The following is a 27,205-nucleotide window of genomic DNA, read 5'->3' as shown; positions in this document are numbered from 1 at the left end:
TATAGAAAACCTAGATTTATTTGTTAAGCTATTACAAAGACAAAACAATTATCATCTGAAGTACTCTGAAGACTTCATCCCAATTTCACTTGTTCTGTTACAGAAAGTGACCTAAGAGGTTGGAAATTAAAGGACATAACCTAAGAGGTTACAACAGAACAGACTGGCAAAACATGGTAAAGCAACAAAAGCTAGTCAGGAGCACTTGTGAGTGGTAGAATGTGCGGCTGGGAAGTTTCCAAAGAGGCTCCCTCGAGATGCCTGAATGAATTCATCTGGGTCCCAAATTAGTAAAAAGACCCTCACCCCTGTGGAGAATGAGTGGAGGCCAGGACTTCTCTGAGATCTCTGCCCTTCTTTTTAAGAGATAAGGGTATCCATAGGCCCTAAAGGGGTACATCTTGGATCAGCCTCTCTCTTTCCCATCCAGTCTGCCTACACCTCCAAGTACCTATGCATTTTCACCACATAGGCCTGCTAGGTTACAGAAGATGCATACAGTGAAGGCAGGAAGTAAAGGCCTACTGAGGGGGTACCTAGACACAGAAAGTTCTGGGGTAAATGATAAACTACAAATACCCTCTTGGTTAAGTTAATTCACCTTTGTTAATAAAGGTCATAGTTTCTTCTGCTGGTGACAGCTTGTTGTCTCAGTATAGTCTGTCTCAAGAAAGAACTGGTTCAGGTGAGTTTTGGAGAAAGAAAAGACTTTCATCAACACTCACTCCACAGTGGAAGAGGCACCAAGTTCTCTCCTACAGTTATGAGCAGAATCTGAAAAACAAAAGGTTTACAGTGTTTATAATAATAGCTATTATGTATTGAGTGCCTGGTCAAGAGTGCCAGGGGACTTAAATATATTACATCTCAGCCTTTGCAACAATCCTGCCAGGTAGTTATCATCATCCCCATTTTTCAGATGAGAAAACTGAGGATTAGAAGTTGTTATGCCTTGTCCAAAGGCACAGAACCAAAAGTGGCCGAGTTGTGATTCTCCCATTCATGTGCCTTTCCCTTCATCCAATCTCATGCACTGAGAGGTCCCAGTGCCATTATCTTGAAATTTTTAATGGTTGCATAAACGCTCTAATTATTCCTTATTCATCCCTTAAGGGCAAATACAATTTTAAATGATTAAAAATTTACAGACATTGTTTGGAATTTAGGTCAATTATCCAGATGAAGAACTTGTATAAACTTTATGAATAAAATATTTCTCCACTTGAGCTGTAGCATAAAATGAATAGAAAACAAATCATCAGCTCATTACAAAGTTTGTGGCTACTGTATAGTTATTTCACCACAGAATTACATTACAAAGAATCCTAAGAATTCTCGCCAGGAAACTGCAGAAACATCCCATTTGTGTAACCAGTAATGACAGACCAAATGAGTTTTTCATAATCCTTATTAATAGAGTGGCTGGTGTTCTCTGAATAGTCTGTTTTTTAAGACGTATGTGAAAGCCAGATCAAAAAAATTCTGTTTTCCAGTTTCAATAAAAGTTAAGTATTAGGAACGTGGGAAATAAGAAGGTGAGAAATAAGGGAATAAGACTTAAGCTGGTACCAAAAGACTTCCCATGAAAGAGAATACTGAAGTACTGACATCTGAAACTGTGATATCTGAAAATTCAAGTTAACAGAACTCTAGCAATATGAACACATAATTTTAGCTAACCCCAGAGGAGACATTGCTGATTTTAGACTGTACAGCTACCAAGGACAGAAGTAAATGTGGAAATAAAAATTAAGTATTTAAGGAGAGAGAGATAAAGCAAAGAACTTTAAGAGATTATTTTCTGATAGTTCTACTGATAGCATCTGAGAGGAAAGCAGAGCTCCATTATCAGAATTCATGGTTTGGATAAGAAGCAGTGTTATATTCACAATGGCAATAATTTGGAAAGTCAATGGGAGGAATAAGGGAGGATCTCACCACCTAACTAGATGACTGACAATGTAGAAGAGTCAAGCCAATATATATAAATCTTGCCATGCTATCACTATATGCCTTAATAAAATAAAGGGTCTAGATATAAGTAGCATCTCCAAGATTGGAAGACAGCTAGTATTCAAGAAAATGCTATAAGGTCAGAGGTAGGAGGACACTGTAGAGGGGAAAGAAAGACAATAATTTAACAATGTGAAAATCTTGCAGCTTATAAAGGGCAGGCGACTAGGATTCCTAGTCCTAGTTCTGTATGTGAACTAACTACATGAGATACTCAAGCTGGCAGAGGACAATTTTCTTCTCAGAGAAACATGTAGTGAATAAATAGCGAGGGACAAACTTCAGGCAAAGCTGATGTGAATGTGTCAGAGAAGAGAAAATGGGCAGTGAGCTCCTATGTCAGCCAAGAAAAACAGCCCATAAAGCAACTTGGGAAATGAGAGCTTTTGGACAACTGAACATGGGCTTACTACAGTTTGGCAAATCAGCCTTGAACGCTAAGATGCCCAGGACCTTGGTCCTCCATTATTTTCAGAAGGAAGGAAACTGACACAAGATTATGATTAAAGGCTTAAACTCAGTTTTGAATTACTACTACTTCCTCCAGAAATTGAACAGCAGTGAGTTGCAGCAAATCTCTGCTTTGTGTTTTTTGATGAACATGTTAAGGTTTCAACCATCACAAAGTGGGAAAAGGTAACTCAAGAGCAGACCAAGACATGATATCAGGCTCTGCTGCTCCCAACTGAGCCGAGCAGAGAGATCTCTGTTTCTGAACAAAGGGCTCACGTCCTTCTCCTGAGTTCATTGAAGATCAATGCGTCTTATTCTTCCATGTATCCTCAACACTTACACCAGTGCTTGGCATGTGGTAAGTGCTCAGTAAACGTTGACCTGATCATCACCCTGTTTGTAAACATTGATTTCTTAGGGGAAAAAACATAATTTTCAATAATTTCAGAAATGGATAATTAACATTTTCCCAAAATGCTAATTACATAGAGTTCTCTTGAATTATGAAAATAAAAATTATTTCACATGATTTTCATGTTCAGTGACAAAGGAGAAAATAAACTACTCACCCCAAAGCAGCATAAATCATTTTCAGTGGTCAACATCTGCATCTTCAAACTGCCCAGCAACTGTTGGTATAGTATCTACCTCCATCCCATCTGAAGAAAAAATTAACCGCCAAGCGATAGTCTACTGAGTGCTTCACATAGGTAAAGATTCAACTTACACTTCGCCCAGAAGGAAGCCAGTGCCCCATCAGTAAAAGTTGCTATTTCTTTCTCTTATGAAAATTAAAGTATCGAGGAACAAACTGAGAAAGAAAAACGCCTCATGTGGATCTAGGTCAAGTTAAAAATAGTCTATACATTTAACACGTACTTTGTAAATTCTCAGCCTCAACACTAAAAGAACACTAGGTAGGAACTTTCAAATGCAGTAAGCCTCAACTGTTCGCTCTTCATAAACTGCTTGGTATTCACTGTGTGACTTTTTAAAACAAGATATGAAGTCCTATCCTTACAAAGCTTACACCATAATTCAAGAGAAAAGACAAAATGAGCAAAGTTCTTGCTTATTGCCCTGTTTTTCTCACTTCATTAAAAAGGCTGGGGGGATAAGAAAAAAAAAAAAGCCCCCTGTAAAGAGTTGTCGACAGCTGCTTTCTCCATTTCCTCGCCTGCTATGCACCCCTTGACTCTTCAGCCCACCACAAACTGGCTTCTGCCTGCAGCCCCTTGGCACCCCACGACCTGGACACCCAGCAGGGCATGCAAACATAAACACGTATCTAAAATTAACTCATCATCTTCCCACATAGAAAATGCTTCTCTTTTCAGTCTTGCTAAAGGACACCTCTTACCTGTTCAATCCAGAAACCCATACCATCTTTCTAACTTCTGTTGCTTCTCTCTCTAAAATCTGTTGTCTTTTGACATTTACTGCCACTACTTAATTTAGGCCACTATCTCTCATCTAATTTAAAACAGAAGTTACTTAAGAAGGTTTCTCTTCTTTTCTCCAGTATTTCCCTCTGCAATTAACTTTCCGTATCATAGCCAGTGTATCTTCTGAAACACCAATCAAACTAAAATTCTTCAGCGGCTTCCCACTAACCTAAAGGTAAAGCTGAAATTCTTTAACACAGCTTTCAAGTTCCTTTAAGATACAGCCCAGTTCACTACTCCACTTTCATCTGTTGCTATAATAATTGCCCTTCACACTCAGAGTTCCAGACATAATGAACTATTTTCAGTTCTCCAAAACTGAATGGGCTCATGAACCTTTGCACAAGGCTATTCCCTCACCTGCCTCTCTCCCCAACCTGTATGTAATCCCCCTTCACTTGGGTCACTTTTATTCATCTTTCAGATCTTGGCTTAGATGTCATTTACTCCATGAAGCTTGAATCTCTAACTACCCAGGCTGGTTGAAGGGCCCAGCTCTGACTCCACAGATTTTCAAGCTTCCCCATATCTCAATGCTGTATGACAATATACTGTAACTGCCTAATTAGTTAATTTATTTTTCACTCCACTAGCATGCCATTGATGTGAAGACAGTAACCTCATCTCTCGAGTACCGCTGTATTCTCTGTACCTGGCACAGCAACTCAATAAATATCTCTTACATAAATAAGCACATGAAGCACTGAAATGCCACTAGTAGATAGCATATGTTTAAACGGCAAAAAGACTGAAATTTAGTAAGATGGCAGATCTCAGGTGTTCTCATCATACATACACAAAAAAAGTAACTATGTGAGGAGATGGATATGTTAATTACCTTGACTGCAGTAATCATTTCACTATGTATAACAAAACATGTTGCACACCTTACATATATAGAATTTTTATTTTAAAAATTTAAAAAATGAATTTTAAAAAGGAAAAAAGAAACAAGTCTAAGTAAATAAATGGCAAAAAGAGTGACATGGGTACTCAGAATTTTAAAGGACGGGGCATGGTATAAGCTGAAGAAATTTAATATACAGGCAACTCTCAAATTTAATATGGGGCTTAGGAATAAAAGTCCAAAACTCTCACTTTAGCAAAAAGTGTTTGTGACCTTAAAATCGTTTGCTATACAGGCATTAAATAAAAAATTCTACAATAAAAACAAAAGCAAAAACTCTTCAGTGATGAAAGGCTTTTCAATGTCCAAAGGCACTCTCTAGTCAATCACTGTAATAAAAAAAGGTAGCATCTTGAATTCTTTCAGCTAAGAGTTTGGTAGGGCATGAGAAATCATCTGGGCCATGTTAAAGCCATCCTAAAGCCTATGTTAGAGGCTCACGAGATAGGGCTTAAAATGGAGAGGAGACATAAGGATGAACAGTGTGACCCAAAGCCTACACTTTTCCAAATTAAAATATCCCAGAACTTCAGGACCCCCAGGTCAATATGATATGTGCATAGAGATACTGATCACAACACTATGAGAAAAACTTAAATGTACCAATAAAAAAAGAACTATGGCAACCCTCTTTAAGAATATTTTCTATCACTAAAAACTAGAAGTGTTAAGACTCTAGCAATATAAAATAACAATATACATTAAATACACACAAGATGCAACAAGTGCTTATAAGAGTGCCTGGTATATCATTTTTGCATATTAGCTCATTTAATCCCCTTACCACTTATTAGTTATTTGACCTCAAGCAAGTTGTGACCTCTCTGTGCCTCAGTTTCTCCATCTGTAAAATGGGGATCATAACAGCATCTACCACAGAGGGGTCTTGAAAGGATTAAATGAGTAAATATGTGTGATGTGCTTAAAATTAGGGTCTGGCACATAAGAGCACCCTCTAAATGTTTTATTGAGGGTAGCAGGAACGAGATTGGAGACATAGGAGACAAAGACAGTGTTGTCTCTTTAGAATCTGATGAAGAATTTGAACCTTATATGGTGAGTATCAGGCAACCACTAAGGGAACATCATTAAAAAGGGGCGACAGAGAGTGTTCTCCGAAGATTAATATGGCACAGTGAGCTGGAGGAAGGGATGACTGAGGCAAAAAATTTACTACTGTAAATCCAGTGTGAGAAGAAAAGGGCCTAGGTTTGGAGGATAGCAGTAGTAATAGCAAGCAGATCTGAAAGTCATCTAAAGGGAAAATGTACAGAATTCAGCATTGGACTGGATGAGGAATAAATGATAAAGGCTGAGTCAAAAGAACACTTTGGGGGGCTGGCCCGGTGGTGTGGCGGTTAAGTTCACATGTTCTGCTTTGGCGGTTTGGGGTTTGCCCGTTCAGATCCCCACTGTGGACCTACGCACAACTCGTCAAGCCATGCTATGGCAGCTGTCCTACATATGAAGTAGAGGAAGATGGGCAGAGATGTTAGCTCAGGGCTAACCTCAACAAAAAGCGGAGGATTGGTGGCAGATGTTAGCTCAGGGCTAATCTTCCTCAAAAAAAAAAAATACTTCCTGGATTCTAACTGAAAGAGGATACTTAGAAAAGGGAACCAGCCTAACAGGGAAAATATTTACAAAGAAGCCTACAAATATGAGACAACTGAAACAGAAACATTTTAAGCCATTTGTTTAAGGTCCAAACGTTTGTCACAAGAAAAAGAACCCAAATTTCTTAAATGCTGCCTAACCCTTTAAATCAACTGACTATCCTAGTTTTACATATAATCATGTAGGAATCCATTTTAAAAATAAAAATGGCAGCATCAATGTGTGCACACTCATATATACACACACAAGCATACAAACAAAAAGACTGGAAAGACGTGCAATAGAAAATTAATAGATGTCTCTCAATTAGAATTATACTTGATTTTTCATTTCTTCTTTGTGCCCATTTAAAACAATTCTGACTATGAACACAGACTATTTTTGTAGTTAGGAAAAAAAGTAAAAAAAGAAAAAAAAATTTACTTGAGAATTTCTATTCCATGTAATTCCACATTTGCTTCCTGAACTATAAAAAGTTAATTCTGAGATTTCTCTGTTTTAAGAGTTTCCAAAAGAACCTATGTAAGTTCTCTCCATAACTTCCCTTATTGCCCAAGTGATCATCTGACTGTTCACACTGAAGAGACAGGATACTCACCTTCATAATCTCTTATTGAATCTTCTGTCCGGACTCCAGCCATGTTATATTGGCTGCTCACAGACTGAGAAAGCATTCCTTCTAATCTCTCCAATGTGGCTTGGCCTTCTGCTGTTAAGTGAGATAATCCTTCTTCATAGGTATAAAATGTAGGGATGTCTCCCTGCCCTTGTTCTAAACAAATAAAAAGTTTTTAAGCTATTATAAAACAATTAGAAAAAAATGGATCATCAATTATGCATTTACTGAAGAAAAGGTACAGTAAAAATAGGCTTCCAGGAAACACTTTTCAACATTCATTTAACACACACATATAGGCCATCTGTTGAAGACAGAAATAAAAAAAAAAAGTCCCTATCCTATAGGATGAAAAGGGATTCCAAGAGATAATGAGACAGTAAACAGCAACTCCCAAAGAATCAAATGTCCGGGACGAGAAGGAAAGGAGGGTGTTCCTAAGGTCAGGGAGTCTTATATTGTGCCAAGCTGGGAATTTCACAGGTGAGCGCAAATTAATTTGATATTAATTTGTACTGAAAATTTTCTCCTGATTAAAATACATGCTCCTTTTAAAAAATCAGAAATTCTGGAAAATACAAAAAGGATACAAAAATAAGAATCTCCCAAAAATCTCAGCAAAGATGAGAACGTATTTAGATATATAAAGGAGAAACCCAGAAATAAGTTTTCCTAAAGCCAGGAAGTGGGTACATACAGAGGAAAGGGCTCTGGATAGCCAGACTGGTATACATGAGACCAGTGGGGAAAAGAAAAGAGAACAGCAGGCATCTCAAGTTACAAGACTCTACCAGGCTAGAGACTGCATTCTGGTCTGGGGAGGCCAGGGGAAATACTCTTGGATAAATGAAGTATAGTTCTGGGAAAAAGAAATGACTTTGGCAATGAGCTGTTTGAAGGACTGTGTTAAATAAAGATGCAGGTGATACAGGTTTAAAGTGGTGGAGGGAGAAGGCTTGTTCTCTGTGAGTAGCTGCATCAACTTAAAAAGACTCTCCTGATTGCCTATTTTCCTATCTACCAATTTCTTTCCTTCCATTTATCTCTATCCATTTTCTACCCCCCAATAATCTCTATTTTTTACCCTCAAGTTTGGAAAGCCCAAAATTTTTTCCAATTTGACTTAGACATAAATTGTGCCATTCACTTTTATTAATAATCATACTATATGGGTATTTAGTAGAGATATAAACAACTATAATCCCACACCCTTAGTACAAATAAATGCTTAAAATGAAACACACAGAAACACTTAAAAAAATCCATTTCACTAACCATGTGCTTCCACATCATATTCTTCTCCATCGTAATCATCTGAATCTTCATCTTCAGGATCTGGATGTAAAGCCTGGCATTCACACATTGCAGTGAACATTGCCTCCACTGAAGAAGAAAATTAAATTGTAATTTATACTTTTTTCTGGCCAATGCACAACAAAAATGTAATGAAATAACCATCAGCGCAAATAACTTTAATGGGTAGACAAGGGGTGTACTAGGGTCATGACATTAACAAAACCTGCTAAATTCCAAGGAGAATCAGTCTTGAAAAGTGCTTGATGGCAATGGACAAGTCACAAAATAGTAAGAGGTCATTTCAAGCTACCATTGAGATCTCTTCATGCCCGGTTGGATTTTCTGAGAAAGAGTCAGAGTCCTGGTGAGACTGCTATATCAGGGTGAAGGCCTTCAGCTGATAAGCCTCTTTCCAGCTATCCTGGCATCTTTCACTTTGGAACTGCCAATGACTTCTCTGCCCTCCAGCCAGTGGGATTCACAGTGAACAGCATCAAGTTAATAAAAATAACCATATTCCTCCATTGATAAAACATACCAAGTAACATGGTGTCTACTATACTCCCACTACAGTCACCATCTTTGATATTAATAGGTATCTGGTCCTCAATATTACAGATGCTAAAACAAAGAAAAGGCAATAGAAGGCAGGCAATGAGGGTAAAGGGGTGTGCGTGTGTCGACAGGAACAATGCTTGGTACATAAAGGGAAAAGAATCAATTCTATACAATACTCACATGCTGATTTATCATTAGGCACAAATCTAAATTCGGCAATAGGTTCAACATCATCATCACTGTCGTCCTCTTCTTCATCAGCAACAGATTCTTTTGATTCTTCTAGAAAGGGAATAAACATAACTTTTTAATGATGTTGTTTATTTGTTTTGATAAAAACAATGCCTAAAAGAATTTCTTGAAGGATGCTTATTGATATACCTAAATACTGCAATTCAACTTTTACTTCAAATTATAAGAACATAGTCATTTTAGAGCTAAAAAAAGACCGTGGATAGTCCCTCTGGTCTAGTCAAACTGTACTTCACTGAGCCCAGGGATTCTAAGCCCCCTCGGGGTCATGGAGGGGATGAGGAAACTTCAACAGTCAGGCGTCTAACAAGTAGAGTTCCACTGTCCACTGCTTCTTTGACCTTTCACCTTGTACTAAGGGTTCAGCAGCAGCTTGTAACCACTGATGTGCTTCATCACCAACAATGTGCAGATGAGAAAACTAAGGCCCACAAAAGTTAACCGAGCCAACAGATAAATTTAAAAAATCTGTAAGCAAGAAAAAATACAAACGCTCAATAAAGAGGACTAGCACGTGCCACTTGTGGAAGTGGAAATTGCTACAACCACTCTGGAGATGTGTACATCCTCCTACCCAGCAAGCATTTCCTCATCTAAGTACATACTATGTAGACAAGGGGCTTGTACATAAATGTTTACTAAAGTACCACAGGTACTAGTGAAAATATAAAAACTAAATGTTGACTAAAAAAGTAAATAGATGTATTGTAACCTGGTCACATTACACTTTATAGACAGACGGCAGTGAAAAATGAACAAATGTGATTTATATGTACCAAAATGGATAGACTTAAAAATATAACTGAGTGAAAAAGCTAGTTGCAGAATATATATAACACCACTTACATTAAAATTTTAAAAACAAAACCAAACCATTATACTGCTTGTGGGTATATGCATAGTCAGTGAAATCTAAAAGCATAGACAGGAATGACACACATCATCTTTAAGATAATGTTTAATTCTAGAAACAGAGTATAGAATGAAATGGGGAGGGATATGAAAAGGATTTCAACAATATTCATATAGTTTTCTTTCTTTAAAATACCTGAGTAACTATGAAAAAAGGTTAAAATTTATGCTGGATATTGAATAATGAAAAATTTTTATTGCTCTCTGCACTTTTCAATGTTTGAATTAATTCATAATGGAAAAAAAACCCTAGGGTCAACAGAAATATTTAGACCCCAAAACTTCAAAACTAATAATCTTAAAAATATAAATTAAATTTTGTTTAGCGTATTAAAGTTAACATTTTAAAAAAGTGTTAATTCTCCACACAGATGAAGATAAGCTGGAAAGGTTTTCTTATACATTACTATTGAAAGTATAAATTGATAAAAACTTTCAGGAAAGCAATCCGACAATATACATTAAGAGCTTTAAAAATGTTTATTACCTTTAATGCAGTAATTCTACTCACAGGAATCAATTATAGGGGGTATCCACTAAATTTTTTAAAAATTTTTTATTTTATAAATCATACAAACTCACTGTAGAGTGAAAAAATACAGATAAGCAAAAAAAAAAAAAAAAGAAAGAAAAACTTTAAAATGGCCACTATTAACAGTTTTAAATAACAGATTTCATAGGACTTTTCCTGTTCTGTTTCTAATGTTATTATATTGTTAAATATAATATACATGTCCTCTGTAAACAAGTAAACTAATACAAAAATACTGGAGAAATCTAAATAATTCTAAATAGTTGAATATATTATGGTACTATCAAACTTTTTCAATGCAATTTTTAAAAAATGATATACTGAAATTATTATTCTATAACTGAATCAACATCACTTTTTAAATTATAAAATACACAGTGGTATAAAAATAATTGAAAGAGTCTAGATGGATTCAAAGGAAAACATAGGTCCCTACCATTCTAGTTCCTCACCCTAGAAGTAACCACTATTAACAATTTCTTTTATATCCTAAAGAATCCACCTTAAGGCAACAAATTAATATAGTATTTTTATAATTAAGAAAAAAATACAACCATGACCAACACTCATCATCTCGTGCTAGATCACAGTAGTGGCTGTCACATTTTCAGTCTCTTTAAATTTTGCTAAATTTTCAACAATGGGGATAATTTTTTAGTCATTTAAAAAATAATCTAACGTCCTTAACAATAACCTGATGGCCTATTTTAAAGAGGTTTATGTAGATAAGCCAAGAGAAAAAAAATCTGGAGCTTGGAGAATCAGGATGAGAGAAACAAAGGCTAGGAAAATAGGGTCCAAGCATGTGTAACTTAGGAGAAGAGTGGAGTTTCAGATAAACAGAACTGGAGAGCTATTGAAATAAACATGCCCCAGGAGGATTCTACCTTCTAGTAAGAAAAGTCCTACTCATTTTAATAAGAAAGGATTAACCAAAATCCCATCAATTTCAAGAAAATAATCATACACAGCAAACCTTTAAAATATCTACACCAAACCTACTGAATCCTTTTCCTTGGTTTGGAATTCCCAGGATTTACATTTGTAATAAGTTTCCCAGGTGTTTCTCATGTGCAGCCAGGTATAAGAACTAGAGACTACTATAATCACCTAATTTTTCTGGATAAAATTGAGGCTCAGAGAGAAGAAAATCACATGCCTAGCAAGTTAATGACAGAGTCTTTTTATTCAGTGTGCTTTTCTCTTCAACTAGCTTTATTCAAACCCTACCTCTCTAACCTTACTTTTTGATATGCACCTTGCCCAATGCCAATGTTCTACACTATTTTTGGGCATTTCACACCAGCACTTGGAATTGACGGACAAGGGTACTTCGCAGTCTATTTCTACATTTCTATGAATGAATGAGTGCTTTAACCAAAACATGACATATGTAATACTCTTGGTTATAAAATCATACTTGTACGTACTTAGATGGAAAGTGAACTTTAGTGCCCAATACCTCCTCATCTGAAAGTCCTACTACGGGGTCAACAGTTTTTACTCTTCCTTACCCTCTCTTTCAAACTTTACTAGATTGTTATCTACCTCTGGACCCTTACCAATGGCAAGAGTTTGCAATCTTATAACAAAAATATTTTCAGATACAGTCATGCACCATTTAATGACATTTCGGTCAACAATGGACTGCATCTATGACAGAGGTCCCATAAGATTAGTACCATACAGCCTAGGTGTGTAGTGGGGCTACACTAAGTTTGCCTAAGTACACTCCATGATGTTCGCACAACAATGAAATTACTTAACAATGCATTTCTCAGAAAAGCATCCCTGTCATTAAGCGATGCATGACCGTAGTTGAATCAGCCATTACCACTAAATGAGGCAGGGTTTCTCACTGTGCCACACTGAATATAAATGGTCATCTTATATCTGAAACCATATTAAAATAAACTAAAGGAGCAATAGCTCAACAGGAAAACTCATGGGATTGTCTCTTATACACTATGTCAAAGAAAAGCAACCTATTATCTTAAAAGCAAGTTTACTAAAAGTCTGACAAATGTGCTTTCAACCTCAAAGTTCTGCATTTCTACAAAAGACAAACATGTTAAGTTAACACAACATAGTATATAAACTTCTTATTTAGTTAGTTTTACAAAAATCAAACAAGTTTTTATTTTGTGCCTAACTTGTTTCTCATTCAGAATTCTTACAACCCATTGATGACGGTCTAAAAAAATGGATTTTTTTTGTCCTTCCTACTTTTTCTTTCATCCACTTCACTAGATTTTTATGAACCTTTGTAGTCATCTCTGACAGCAAAACTTGGAAATCTTGTAACCCAGGGTTTCTCAAACTTGGCACTACTGACATTTGGATGGGGTAATTCTTTGGTGGGGAGACTGTCTTATGCGTTGTAGGATGTCTACTAGCATACCTTGCCTCTAACTACTAGATGCCAGTAGCATTCCTCCCCAACCCGAGTCATGACAACCAAAATCTCATTGCCAAATGTGGGGGAAGGGAAATGTCACCCCCCTACTGAGAACCACTTCTGTGACAAAATAAAAAAGGTTCTACCCTAAACTCTAGGAAGCTTCAAGTATACTGATCCAAGCCTCTATGGGTGCCAAATACAAATGCCTTTACCAAGAGAATAAACAGTTAATAGGAAAAATCAGAAATGTATCCACAATAACTGAATAATTCTAAGTGCAAATACATAGAAAATAAAAGGCAGTATCCAAACTGTTTTACTGTGCTGAAATTTTCTTTAATAAACTATTATCCAAAATAGGTCAATGGCTTGAAAATTACATTGATTATGATCACAGACTGCTTTTTAAAATATAATATGCTACCAAAGGAAGCTCAAGATTAAATTACACCATACATACCTTCAAATTGGGCATTCACCATAACATACAAATGCTCTCGTGGATAGGCATTTAGGTCCCTGGACACTGCATGCAAACTAATGGTGGGGTATTCCAGTGAGAATCCTAATCCAGAGCCATCTAACCAAGACAGGCGGCTGAAAAACACATTTCAAGTAGATTATTTGAAGAAATTGAATCCTAATGTAATATCCTAAAGTTCATAAAGGTTCAGCTTGGACACTTTGATGCATGTGAATAAATTCAAGCTCACTGTTTAGAAACATCCCTAAAGTAAGAAAATTTAGCAGCAGGAACTGAATTTCTTTAAAACCAATTCTGTTATGGTCTCTTCTAGCTAAAAATCCAAAAAGATTTGAAATGCAATTTTTCTTAAGTCACACGTGTATTTCTTTTTTTTTCTTCTCCCCAAAGCCCCAGTACGTAGTTGTATACCCTAGCTGTATGTCCTTCTAGTTCTTCTATGTGGGAAGCTACCATGGCTTGATGAGCAGTGTGTAGGTCCACGCCCAAGATCTGAGCTGGTGAACCCCAGGCTGCTGAAGCAGAGGGCAGGAACTTAACCACCAAGCCACCAGGCTGGCCCCTACATGTGTGTTTCTATGCCTTTTATGCTTTTTCTTATTTGGAATGTCTTCATGTACTTTCTTTGCTTTTGCAAATCATCTTCATCTGGTTAAGTTCCAGCTCCTCTCTGAGCCCTCCCTCCAATTATTGTAGTCCATAATGATCTCTTCTTTTTCTACATGGCACTTATGCTCAGTAATACAACATTTAACACTTAACTCTGGGGTAATGAATCTTCTATGTACTCTGACAGAAAGTGAGCTACATGATAAAAGAATCTGTCATATTCCTTTATTTAACAATATTCTTCAAAACCATTAGCAAAGTGCTCAGTATGTTAAGTATGCAATAAATACCTAGGAATCACTAATGTCTCTACTAATCCTACATTAAATGACATACACATGAAAGGGCTATAATCATACTACAAGTTAGAAAATATCACATTGAAAGACAGACTTTATGAAGCCTGTCATTCATTCTGCAGCTTTTTTTTTCTTTTGAGGAAGATTAGCCCTGAGCTAACTACTGCCAATCCTCCTCTTTTTGCTGAGGAAACATCTGTGCCCATCTTCCTCTACTTTATATGTGGGATGCCTACCACAGCATGGCTTTTTGCCAAGCAGTGCCATGTCCGCACCCGGGATCTGAACTGGCGAACCCCGGGCCACCAAGAAGCGGAAGGTGAGCACTTAATCACTGTGCCACAGGGCCAGCCCTATTCTGCAGCTTTAAGAGAAAGCCACAGGGGACAGCCCCACAGCCAAGTGGTTAAAGTTCCATGTGCTCCCTTTCGGTGGCCAAGGGTTCACAGGTTAGGATCCCGAGTTCGGATCCTGGGTGCAGAGCTACTCCACTCATCAGCCATGCTGTGGAGGTATCCCACATACAAAGGAGAGGAAGACTGGCACAGATGTTAGCTCAGGGTTAATCTTCCTCAAGCCAAAAAAAAAAAAAAAAAGAGGAAGATTGGCAACAGATGCTAGTTCAGGGCGAATCTTCCTCACACACACAAAAAAGAGAAAGCCACAGATAAGTAAGGTCTAGTTTTCCCCCAAAAGTGGTCAAAGGAAAATATTTTATTGGCATAACAAAGGAAATATACTACCAAAATAAGTATGTTGAGTTTTGAGTAAGGGGTGATTAATTTTTTGGTAATACTTCACTCATCTGGAACTGCACCACTCAGCAGAAAAAAAAAGCAAAAAAATCCTCAAGGGGGCTGGCCCAGTGGCCTAGTGGTTACGTGCTTGTGCTCTGCTCCAGCAGCCCGGGGCTCACAGGTTCACATCTTGCAGACCTATACGCTGCTCATCAAGCCATGCTGTGGCAACGTCCCACGTACAAAAGAGAGGAAGACTGGCACAAGTGTTAGTTCAGGGACAATCTTCCTCAAATAAAAAGGGGAAGATTGGCAACGGATGTTAGCTCAGGGCCCATCTTCCTCACACACACACAAAAACCTTAAGAAATCACAAAACAAGGTTAATGAAATAAAAGTTAATGCAACATAGTGGTTGCTTAGAAGGAAATAGAGAATGACTGCTAATGGGTGACGGTGTCCTTTGGGGGCAATGAAAATATTCTAATATTGACTGTGATGATGGTTGCACAACTCTGTAAACAGACTCAAAACCACTGAACTATAGACTTTACATGGGCATGCTACGTGAATTATCTCAATAAAGCTGTTGTTAAAAAAAGAAGTTAAACGCAATAAAACCCCTGTATCATTCTATTTTCTAAACAATTTTAACAAGGCTGGCTGTCTAATTTCTTTTTTGTTTAAAGATTGGCACCTGAGCTAACAACTGTTGCCAATCTTTTTTTTTTTCTGCTTTTTTTCCTCCCCAGATGCCCGCAGTATATAGTTGTATATTTTTAGTTGTGGGTCCTTCTAGTTGTGGCATGTGGGATGCCGCCTCACCATGGCCTGATGAGCGGTGCCATATCCGCACCCAGGATTGGAACTGGTGAAAACCTGGGCTGCTGAAGCGGTGACATTAACCACTCGGCCACGGGGCCGGCCCCTGGCTGTCTAATTTCTAACCAAGGAAAAGCAAATACCATAGGAGAACTCGGGACTCCCTTGGGCAGGAATAATGACAGTGCAGCAGTCTGAGATCATTCATATTCAATGTTAGAGGATGCTGAACTTTACGGCTCAGTCCCCCTAAAGAAAATCAATGTCTAACAGCACAATGCGAGTGTCTAACACATGATGCTCAGGTAGCAAAAGCAGAAGCAGAATTGGGTTGTGGTGATAATTGTTCAACTCTGTAAATATCCTAAAATGCAACAATCTGTACACTTAAAAAAGCAATAGCAAGAAAAAAGGCACTGCCATTTAGAAAGATTTCCATCCAACCAACATGCTTATTAAAAAAAGAAAAAGAAAACCTGGGAGGCTTAAAAGGATAAATCTTAAGGAGCCTAAAGTGGTAAAGCTCTAGAAATGATTTTCCAGAATGACTCACCCCACTGATTCCAAAGAAATGGATATCATTATTCTAATTAGATTGTGTGCAGTATGTACCTTTCTGGGCCACCTCTTTCCACCTAATGTGAAGATGAAAGTGCTCATGTATCAGAGAAGTACTGCCAGTCCCTTACTAAAACTATATTATTTTAAGCAGATAAACTCCCTTTTCTCAACTTAAAACTCCCCTGGCATTATCACAATTAAGAAAGGAGCATTTCAGGAGGGGAGAAGGGGTGGAGCAAAATGGCGGGGTGAGCTGACCCAGGATTCTCTCCCCTCCAAAATACAACAAAAGACTGGAAGAACTGAATTTCAGAGAATAAACATAATGCCAGCTCGTTAGAGACCTACAATACCAAGAAGGCGGCGATCATAAACCCTACTTACAGCCTCGGAGGCGCTGGAACGGTAGGAGAGAACATTGCTCCCTCCCCTAGAGTCTGTGATCGCTGCTGCACCGGTCGGGAACGAGCAGGGGAGGGGCTGCACGACCGGGGGATCATCCAGGACTCCTGCCACTGGTCCAGTGGAAACCCACTGACGGGGGGGAAAGCTTCCATCCACGGGGACCCCATAAACCAAGGGCCTCGGGAGACCAGAGAACAGAACTGATCTGAACCCAGACCGGCGCATGTGAGTAACAGCCCCCCCCCCCCCCCACCACAAAGCCAGTGGGCGCAGCCATCTTGCCCGAAGGCAGGGAGCTCATAACACGCGGCTCTTGACCTCCATCTAGTGGCGACAGGCTGTCACTGCAACCGAATTCTACCACCATGCAAAAAAACCGCTCCTCTACCATCCAGCAATTTATAAAAGCCCCAGACCAGAAGGAAAACAATAAAAACATAAAATTAAGTCATGAGGACTTGGAATTAGGTAAACTAAGTGATAATGAGTTCAGAGCAGCTATAATCAAAAAACTCAATGAGGTAGAGAGAAAGATAAACAAGTCGAGTTCTGGAGTTACTTCACAAAAGAGTTTGAAATCATAAAGAAGAATCAAACAGAATTACTTGAGATGAAAAACACAATGGACCAGATAAAACAGAATACAGATTCCCTGAATGCCCATGTGTAGACACCACAGAAGAGCAAATTAACATAATTGAAGATAGACAGGCTGAATGGCTCCAGACAGAGGAAGAAAGAGAACTAAGGGTCAAAAGAAATGAGGAAAATCTCTGAGAGATAATGGATTCAATGAGGAGTAAGAACATAACAATCATAGGAATTCCCGAGAATATGGAAAAGGAAAATGGAGCAGAAAGTGTGCTTAACAAAATTATTGAAAAGAACTTCCCAAATCTAGGGATCGACGGAGAAATGTGTGTAGAGGAGGGTTTTAGATCTCCTAGATTTGTCAATGTAAAAAGAGCTACCCCATGGCACATAGTAGTAAAATTGGCAAAAAGGAAAGATAAGGAAAAAATACTCAGGGAAGTAAGAAAAAAAAAGAGAATAACCTATAAAGGAGCCCCTATCAGACTGTCAGCGGATTTCTCTACAGAAACCATACAAGCTAGGAGAGAATGGAGTGACATATTCAAAGCTTTAAGGGATAAAAATCTTCAGCCAAGAATACTCTATCCAGCAAGAATTTCCTTCAGATATGAGGGAGAAATTAAATCTTTTCCAGACAAACAAAAGTTAAGGGAATTTGTAACTAAAAGCCCTCCATTACAAGAAATCCTCAAGAAGGCTCTCATACCTGAAAAAAGAAAAAAGGGAGAAAGGGGTCACAATCCACAGACTAGGGAGACCGATGGATAGAACCAGAACAGGATAGCAAAAATTCAATTATAGCATTAGGGTAAAGGTAAGGAAACTACCAAAACAAGGACGATCTTATCACTCTAACTACAAATTAATACGACGAATTGGAATAAAAAATGAAAATAATTATTTAGGAGGGGAAGAGCAAAGGGTCTAAATCAGTATTGGTCAAGTAAGTAAGAGACCACCGGAGAATAGACTATATTATACACGAGATTCTAAATACAAACTTCAAGGTAGACACTAAAATAAAGTACAGAACAGAGTCACAAACCATAAATAAGGAAAAATCTAAGAAACCCAGCATAAGAAATTGCAGTATTAAATGGGTAGGCTAAAGCACACAGGAAAAGAAACGCAGGAAAACAAGATAATGAGCGACAGATTAACAGCATTAAGTCCACATGCATCAATAATCACTCTCAATGTGAACGGATTGAACTCTCCAATAAAGAGACACAGAGTGGCAAAATGGATTAAAGAACAAGATCCAACAATTTGTTGCCTCCAGGAAACACACCTCAGCCCCAAGGACAAACACAGACTCAGGGTGAAGGGGTGGAGGACAATACTTCAAGCAAATAGCAAGGAAAAAAAGGCAGGTGTTGCAATTCTTATATCAGACCAAGTGGATTTCAAAATAAGACAGGTAAAGAGAGACACAGAGGGACAATATATAATGATCAAAGGGACACTTCATCAAGAAGAAATAACGCTTATAAATATCTATGCACCCAACACAGGAGCACCAAGATTCATAAAGCAACTATTAACAGACCTAAAGGAAGATGTTAAAAACAACACAATAATAGTAGGGGACCTAAACACCCCACTCACATCAATGGACAGATCATCCAGACAGGAAATCAACAAGGAAATAGTGGAGCTGAATGAAAAACTAAAACAATGGGACTAGTAGACATATATAGATCACCTCACCCTGAAAGAGCTGAATACACATTCTTCTCAAGTGCACATGGAACATTCTCAAGGACAGACCATATGTTGGGAAACAAGGCAAGCCTCTACAAATTTAAAAAAATTGAAATAATAACAAGCATCTTCTCCGATCATAGTGCTATAAGGCTAGAAATTAATTACAAGAAAAAAGCTGAGAAAGGCACAAAGATGTGGAGACTAAACAACACACTACTGAACGAGCAATGGATCATTGAAGAAATTAAAGAAGAAATAAAATACCTGGACACAAATGAAAATGATAGCATGCCATACCAACTCATATGGGATACAGGAAAAGCTGTATTAAGAGGAAAATTCATCGCAATACAGGCACATCTTAACAAACAAGAAAAATCCCAAATAAGCAACCTTAAAGCACACCTAACTGGACTAGAGAAAAAAGAACAAATGAAGCCCAAAGTCAGCAGAAGGAGAGAAATAATAAAAATCAGAGCAGAAATAAATACTATTGAAACGAAAAAGGCAGTAGAAAGGATCAATGAGACAAAGAGCTGGTTTTTTGAGAAGATAAATAAAATTGACAAACCGCTAGCCAGACTTACAAAGAAAAAAAGGGATAAAGCTCAAATAAACAAAATCAGAAATGAGCGAGGAGAAATAACAACAGACTCTGCAGAAATACAACAGATTATAAGAGAATACTACAAAAAACCATATGCCAACAGAATGGATAACCTAGAGGAAATGGATAAATTCTTGGACTCCTACAATCTCCCAAAGCTCACTCAAGAAGAGGCAGCCAATTTGAACAGACCAATCACAAGGAAAGAGATTGAAATAGCAATCAAAAACATCCCAAAGAATAAAACCCCAGGACCAGATGGCTCTCCTGGGGAATTCTACCAAACTTTCAGAGAGGATTTAATACCTATCCTTTTCAAGCTATTCCAAAAAATTAGGGAAGATGGAACACTCCCTAACACATTCTATGAGGCCAACATCACGCTGATACCAAAACCTGACAAGGACACCACAAAAAAAGAGAACTACAGGCCAATATCACTGATGAACATAGATGCAAAAATTCTAAACAAAATTTCTGCAACCAGAATTCCGCAATTCATCAAAAGGATCATACATCATGATCAGGTGGGATTCATACCAGCGACACAGGCATGGTTCAACATCCGCAAATCAATCAACGTGATACACCACATCAACAAACTGAGGAATAAAAACCACATGATCATCTCAATAGATGCAGAGAAGGCATTTGACAAGATCCAACAGCCATTTATGATAAAAACTCTGAACAAAATGGGCATAGAAGGAAACATAATAAAGGCCATATATGACAAACCCACAGCCAACAGCATACTCAATGGGCAAAAACTGAACGCCGTCCCCCTGAAAACAGGAACGAGACAAGGATGCCCTCTATCACCACTCTTATTTAACATAGTACTGGAGGTCCTGGCCAGAGCAATCACGCAAGATAAAGGAATAAAAGGAATCCAAATAGGGAGGGAAGAAGTGAAACTCTCGCTGTTTGCAGACGACATGATCTTATATATAGAAAACCCCAAAGAATCCATTGGAAAACTGTTAGAAGTAATCAACAACTACAGCAAAGTTGCAGGGTATAAAATCAATTTGCACAAATCAGTAGCATTTCTATACTCCAGTAATGAACCAACAGAAAAAGAACTCAAGAACACAATACCATTCACAATCACAACAAGAAGAATAAAATACCTTGGGGTAAATTTAACTAAGAAGTGAAGGACCTATATAATGAAAATTACAAGGCCTTTCTGAGAGAATTGGATGACGACATAAGGAGATGGAAAGACATTCCATGTACATGGATTGGAAGAATAAACATAGTTAAAATGTCCCTTCTACCTACAGCAATCTACAGGTTTAATGCCATCCCAATCAGAATCCCAATGACATTCTTTACAGAATTAGAACAAAGAATCCTGAAATTCATATGGGGCAACAAAAGACCCCGAATTTCTAAAGCAATCCTGAGAAAAAAGAACAAAACGGGAGGCATCACAATCCCTGACTTCAAAACATACTACAAAGCTACATTAATCAAAACAGCATGGTACTGGTACAAAAACAGGTGCACAGATCAATGGAACAGAATTGAAAGCCCAGAAATAAAACAACACATCTATGGACAGCTAATCTTTGACAAAGGAGCTGAGGGCATACAATGGAGAAAAGAAAGTCTTTTCAACAAATGGTGCTGGTAAAAATGGAAATCCACATGTAAAAGAATGAAAATTGACCATTCTTTTTCACCATTCACCAAAATAAACTCAAAATGGATTAAAGACCTAAAGGTGAGACCTGAAACCATAAGGCTTCTGGAAGAAAACGTAGGCAGTACACTCTTTGACATCAGTATTAAAAGGATCTTTTCGGACACCATGCCTTCTCAGAGAAGGGAAACAATAGAAAGAATAAATAAATGGGACTTCATCAGACTAAAGAGCTTCTTCAAGGCAAAGGAAAACAGGATTGAACAAAAAAACAACCCACTAACTGGGAAAAAATATTTGCAAGTCATTTATCTGACAAAGGCTTAATATCCATAATATATAAAGAACTCTCGCAACTCAACAACAAAACATCAAACAACCCAATCAAAAAATGGGCTGCAGACAGGAACAGACATTTCTCCAAAGAAGATATACGGATGGCCAATAGGCACATGAAAAGATGCTCATCATCGTTGATCATCAGGGAAATGCAAATCAAAACTACACTAAGATATCATCTTACACCCATTAGAATGACAAAAATATCTAAAACTAATAGTAACAAATGTTGGAAAGGTTGCGGAGAAAAAGGAACCCTCATACACTGCTGGTGGGAATGCAAACTGGTGCAGCCACTATGGAAAACAGTATGGAGATTCCTCAAAAAATTAAAAATAGAACTACCATACGATCCAGCCATCCCACTACTGGGTATTTATCCAAAAAGCTTGAAGTCAGCAATCCCAAAAGTCCTGTGCACCCCAATGTTTACTGCAGCATTATTTACAATAGCCAAGATGTGGAAGCAACCTAAGTGCCCAGCAACAGACGAATGGATAAAGAAGATGTGGTACATATATACAATGGAATACTACTCAGCTGTAAAACAGAACAAAATCATTCCATTTGCAATAACATGGATGGACCTTGAGGGAATTATGTTAAGTGAAATAAGCCAGCGAGAGAAGGATAATCTGTGTATGACTCCACTCATATGAGGAATTTAAAATTATGGACTAAGAACAGTTTAGTGGATACCAGGGGAAAGGTGAGGTGGGGGGTGGGCAGAAAGGGTGAAGTGGTGCACCTACAACATGACTGACAAACATTAATGTACAACTGAAATTTCACAAGATTGTAACCTATCATTAACTCAATAAAAAAAAAAAAAGAAAGGAGCATTCCAAATTTGGGTGTCCAAAATTATTTCAAATATCCAGAGCCATAAAACTTTCTTTAATAACTCAATTAGGTAACGGAAAAACTAAAATATCAACATTAGACTCAGTGCCAATGAAATTACGGCCTTTACTTTAAAAAGCACCTAATAATTACTCTGTAGTTTCTTACTGCTGGCAGAACACAAACACTGCCTCTGCAAAGCTTCTCCTAGGGAGTTCTCATAATCTTATAGATGGACACGGATTATACAGTCGACAGAGCAGAAGCAAATTCCACTTAGAACCAACATTTACTCTGATCATTAAGTTCTGATTTTTATGTATTCTTTACCTACTTTCTAGAAGAAAAGCCCTCCAAAACCAAAATATCTAACTAAACCTAGTCCCAAAGAAACCATGAGTCACAAAAGGAAAAAACAAGATTTAGAAGGCCAGGAGACATGCAGAGGAATGTTCTGCTAATTTCCAATACTTCTGCACAAGTATGATCAGTGTCCTTTATTCCTGGCATGGGGTGAAAAACAGGACAGGAAGATAAGAGAGGTCTTCAATTTGAGTTGGTTTAAATATTTGGTTTAAAATTAATTTTACAATAAGATATAAAAAAGTGTTACTTGTAAGTTTAAATTACCTTTTTCATTTTACCTCTCTCAAATGATCTATTTTGAATGATTCGTGCCTCTGTTTCCTTCCTTATCTGGATAAAAAGGCAACTTCCTATGAAAACTAAGCTTTGAAAATAGGCCTGAGAATTCTAAATTTCTCAATACACATCTGAGAAACCATCTACCCTAAAACCAAATCAGACCCTGTCCCTCTTTGCCTAAAATCCTAAAGCAGTTTCCCCAAAGCCTTCGGGCTATAAGCCAAGGTCATGAACACGGTTCTCTCCTTCTCCAGCTTTATTATTTTTCCACTGTCTCCCTCATTCCCTCAGAGGCAGAACTGCTAGACTGTGTGTGTGTACAAACACATATACAGTCATGCGCCGCTTAATGATGGGGATACGTTCTGAGAAATGTATCGTTAGGCTATTTTTTTGTGCAAACATCATAGAGTATACTTACAAACCTAGATGGTACAGCCTACTACACACCCAGACTATATGGTACTAAACTACGGGACCATCATTGTACACGGGGTCCATCGTTGACTGAAACGTTATGAGGTGCATAACTGGACATATGTATCTCCTGGCACACACAATATTGCTTCTCACCCTTGCCTCTGAGCATCCTGTTTCTTCTGATTAGAAAGAACATTTCCCCTTAGCCCTGCCTCATTCACCTGGGTAACAATTAATCCTCATTTGTCACATCCTCTAGGAAGCCTTCCCAGTTTGTTGAGAACTTGATTCTATCAAGTCTTGAAAACGCTCAGTGGGAAAGAACAAAAAGGGGAAAGAGACCAAGGAGGTGACGATGAGTAAAGAGGTGTCCAATGTACTGGTAATATTCTATTCTTAACCTGGATGGTGGATATACAGGTGTTGGTTTAATTATAATTCTTTAAACTATACATATATAATTGATGTTCTTTTTTCTAGGTATATGTTACAAAAATATTTGCTTAAAGAAGAAACATAAGATATTTGTTAGTGAAAAGTTGAAATAAATTTTCTTTTTTAAACAGATAAGAATTTAAAAGAGTCTCTAGGGCTGGCCCCATGGTTGAGTGGTTAAGTTCACGCTCCACTGTAGGCGGCCCAGTGTTTTGTTGGTTTGAATCCTGGGCGCAGACACAGCACTGCTCATCAAACCATGCTGAGGCAGCGTCCCACATGCCACAACTAGAAGGACCCACAACGAAGAATATACAACTATGTACTGGGGGGCTTTGGGGAGAAAAAGGAAAAAAATAAAATCTTAAAAAAAAAAGTTTCTACTCAGTGTGCTAAGTGTATTGTGGTTGTAAGGAGAATGTCTTTCTTCTTAGGAGATTTTTGCTGAAGTATTTACAGGTGAAGTAACAACATGTCTGCAACTCTCAAATAGCTCAGAAAAAAAGAGAGAAATAAATGTGGCAAAATGTTAACAGCTGATGAATCTTTGCGAGGGGTCCACAGGTATTACTTAACAACACTTGCAACTTTTCTCTAAGTTTGAAATTTTTAAAAATTAAAAAACAAGCATAGGACCTTTCCCAAAAAGGAGTTATATTACAGAAAGAAAAGCCAAGAGAGAGAGAAGTCATGGAGAAACAAGGGACTGTGGGATTGTGTGGTGGCTAGAAATATATCCGTGCTCCAATCTCCACCACTTAAAAGAAACTGCTCTCCCAAGATCAGTAAAGATCTTCTTGTCAATATCCAACAGATGCTTTTTGGATTTTACCTTATTTGAACTGCTCCTCCTCCTCCTCCTTTTCTCTACTCAAGTTTCTTCTTCCATAACCTACCTCTTAATGTGGATGTCCCCCCAAGGTTCCATCCTTGGCCCTCTTCTCTTCTGGGGTAGCTGATCTATTCCCAGGAGTATGCTAACACTTACATTAATGATTTCCAAATCTCCATCTTTAATACCACTCTCCCAAGAGACATACTCCTATGTCCAACTAATCCACATGTCCAGACCAAACTCATTTTCTGCACCTCACCCCAAACTTGCTTTTCCTCCCATCCATATTTCCTATCTGCTATCTCAATGATTGACCAAAAGACTAAGGTTTGCTCAGTGTCTAGATTTCTCTCTAAACCATGGGTTCTTTACTTTTTTTTGTGCTCTCTGTGGTAGGCAGAATTTTGGCCCCTATGACCTTCATCCCCTGGTGTCAAGCCTGTGAATGCGTTATGTTACATGGCAAAAGGGGCTTTGTGGATGTAATTAAGGTTACTAATAAACTGACAATAAAAGGGGGATTATCTTGGATAACCTGTGTGTGTCCAATGTAATCACACAGGCTCTTAAAAACAGAACTTTCTCTGTAGACAAAAGTGATGGAGCAGAAGGTGAAGTTAGAGAGATAGGAAGGACAGGAAGGATTCAACATGCCGCTGTTGGCTTGATGATGAATGGAACTTTATGTCAAGGAAACAGAGACCTCAGTTCTACAACCGCAATATTTAAACCATGTCGATCTGACTGTGAAAGTACAAAGTGCTCCAGGTGGCCAAATAAAAGGGCAATTTCTTCTAGGAATGGAAATGAAAGTCAGAAATGGGAAATAAAGGTCAGCTTCTTCTGGATATAACCCCAGCGAGCGTGGGGTTTGAGGGTGTTCCTCTCCCCACCCACACCTACAGAAGAAAATCCATACTCCTTAATCAAACTTTCAAAATCCTCCACAATCTGCTCTAAGCCCGTATATCATGCCCAGGGCAACACCTCCCGCATCTGTTCATCGGGAAAGATAGACACATCGATGACTAACTCACGGTCTGAAAATTCAAAACCTTAAAACAAACCCTTGAGTAAAGAGTAACGCACGCACGAGTTCTCCGGTGAACGGGCGGGTAAAAAGCATAATCAGTGAGGGGAACTCCGTCTGAAGAGAGAAAGGCAGGCTCCAGAGAAGAGGACACTAGAACAATCGAGCAGAGGCACCCCCGAGGCGACACCGAGCACGCGCTCCCCCTCCCAGCAGCCGCGAGGTCGCGGTCTCGCCCCTGCTCCTCCGCAAGGCCCGCGCCAGCAGGAGGAGGGCGGCGGGGAGGCAGGCGCTCGAGGACAGGCACCCTACCTCTCGGCGATGTAAAGGGTGCCGGTGCCGAGGCCCTTCCCGTTCAGCACAGCCTCGGTATCCGACTGCTGCTGCCGGAGCCCGTCAGCCGACCCCGGCGGCGGGAAACTCTTGAGGAAGCTCATGGCAGCAAGGAGCGCGGAGACACAGGCCAGGACCGAGCCGAGGAACAGCCACCTCAAATCCCGGCGTCCCGCCCCGGAAGCGGTGGCAACTACCCCGGAAGGGCAACCTAGTCTGCACCGGAATTTGAGCGCCAGCCACCATAGAGACTGGACGTTCTAGGGCAAGCTTTCGGAGGCCTGAGGCGGCAGGGCCGAGTTTGTCACGTGACTCCCTCCCCCTCTCACCCCTCGCCATTTCTGAGGCTCCAGGCTTGGAATAGTGGAATGGTCTCCCCAGCCTCCAACTTCAGGGTTGTCACAGCAAGCCTGTGAGAGAGAAAGCACAAGGAATAATAAATTTCTTTTTCTACAAAAGAGAAAACAGATCTGAGACATGAGTCCCTTGCCTGAGGATGCACAGGAAGTAGAGGTCACACTCATCTACAGGTCAGAGGTCTCCTCATTGGGTTCACGGCTCTTCTCCCCTGCACCCGCCTCGTCCCGGCATATTCACATCTCAGCTTAACAACCATGTCCCACACGTCAGTCTAGGTCCTAACACCTTCCAATGCTCGAGCCACGTATCCCCACGTCTCTGGCGGGCGAACGAGCCCAAAGAGGTAATTAACTCCGTGTGGGGAGCTGCCTCAGTGGGAATTAGTCCACCAGATTTGGAACACTTGCTTTATTAATTAGGCACTGAAGAGCAAAGTAATAAGAGCAATAAAAACTGTGAAAAGAATCATAGCAACTAAAGGTAACCA

The 27,205-nt window shown here is 38.8% G+C and overlaps 1 protein-coding gene across 2 annotated transcripts; it reads right to left on the bottom strand.

Moving 5' to 3' along the window:
* Positions 1-26,768, bottom strand: CLNS1A (chloride nucleotide-sensitive channel 1A). 2 transcript variants are annotated; one of them, XM_001494468.7, is made up of 7 exons: positions 26,338-26,768; positions 13,463-13,599; positions 9,086-9,187; positions 8,327-8,434; positions 7,034-7,207; positions 3,036-3,125; positions 1-774 (listed from the first exon to the last, which is right to left on the bottom strand). In XM_001494468.7, the coding sequence occupies exons 1-6, from the start codon at positions 26,460-26,462 to the stop codon at positions 3,058-3,060; spliced, it is 714 nt and encodes a 237-aa protein (XP_001494518.2). In that variant the 5' UTR covers positions 26,463-26,768; the 3' UTR covers positions 1-774; positions 3,036-3,057. The 2 variants fall into 2 exon arrangements, with proteins under 2 accessions (XP_001494518.2, XP_023501421.1); XM_023645653.2 differs by lacking the exon at positions 3,036-3,125 and having other exon boundaries at positions 26,338-26,553.
* Between the last annotated feature and the right edge of the window lie 437 nt (positions 26,769-27,205).

Source organism: Equus caballus, chromosome 7 (assembly GCF_041296265.1).
Source record: "Equus caballus isolate H_3958 breed thoroughbred chromosome 7, TB-T2T, whole genome shotgun sequence".
Lineage (NCBI taxonomy): Eukaryota > Metazoa > Chordata > Mammalia > Perissodactyla > Equidae > Equus > Equus caballus.
Note: the sequence above shows the minus strand (reverse complement) of the source record. Positions and strands in the feature narration are given on the sequence as shown.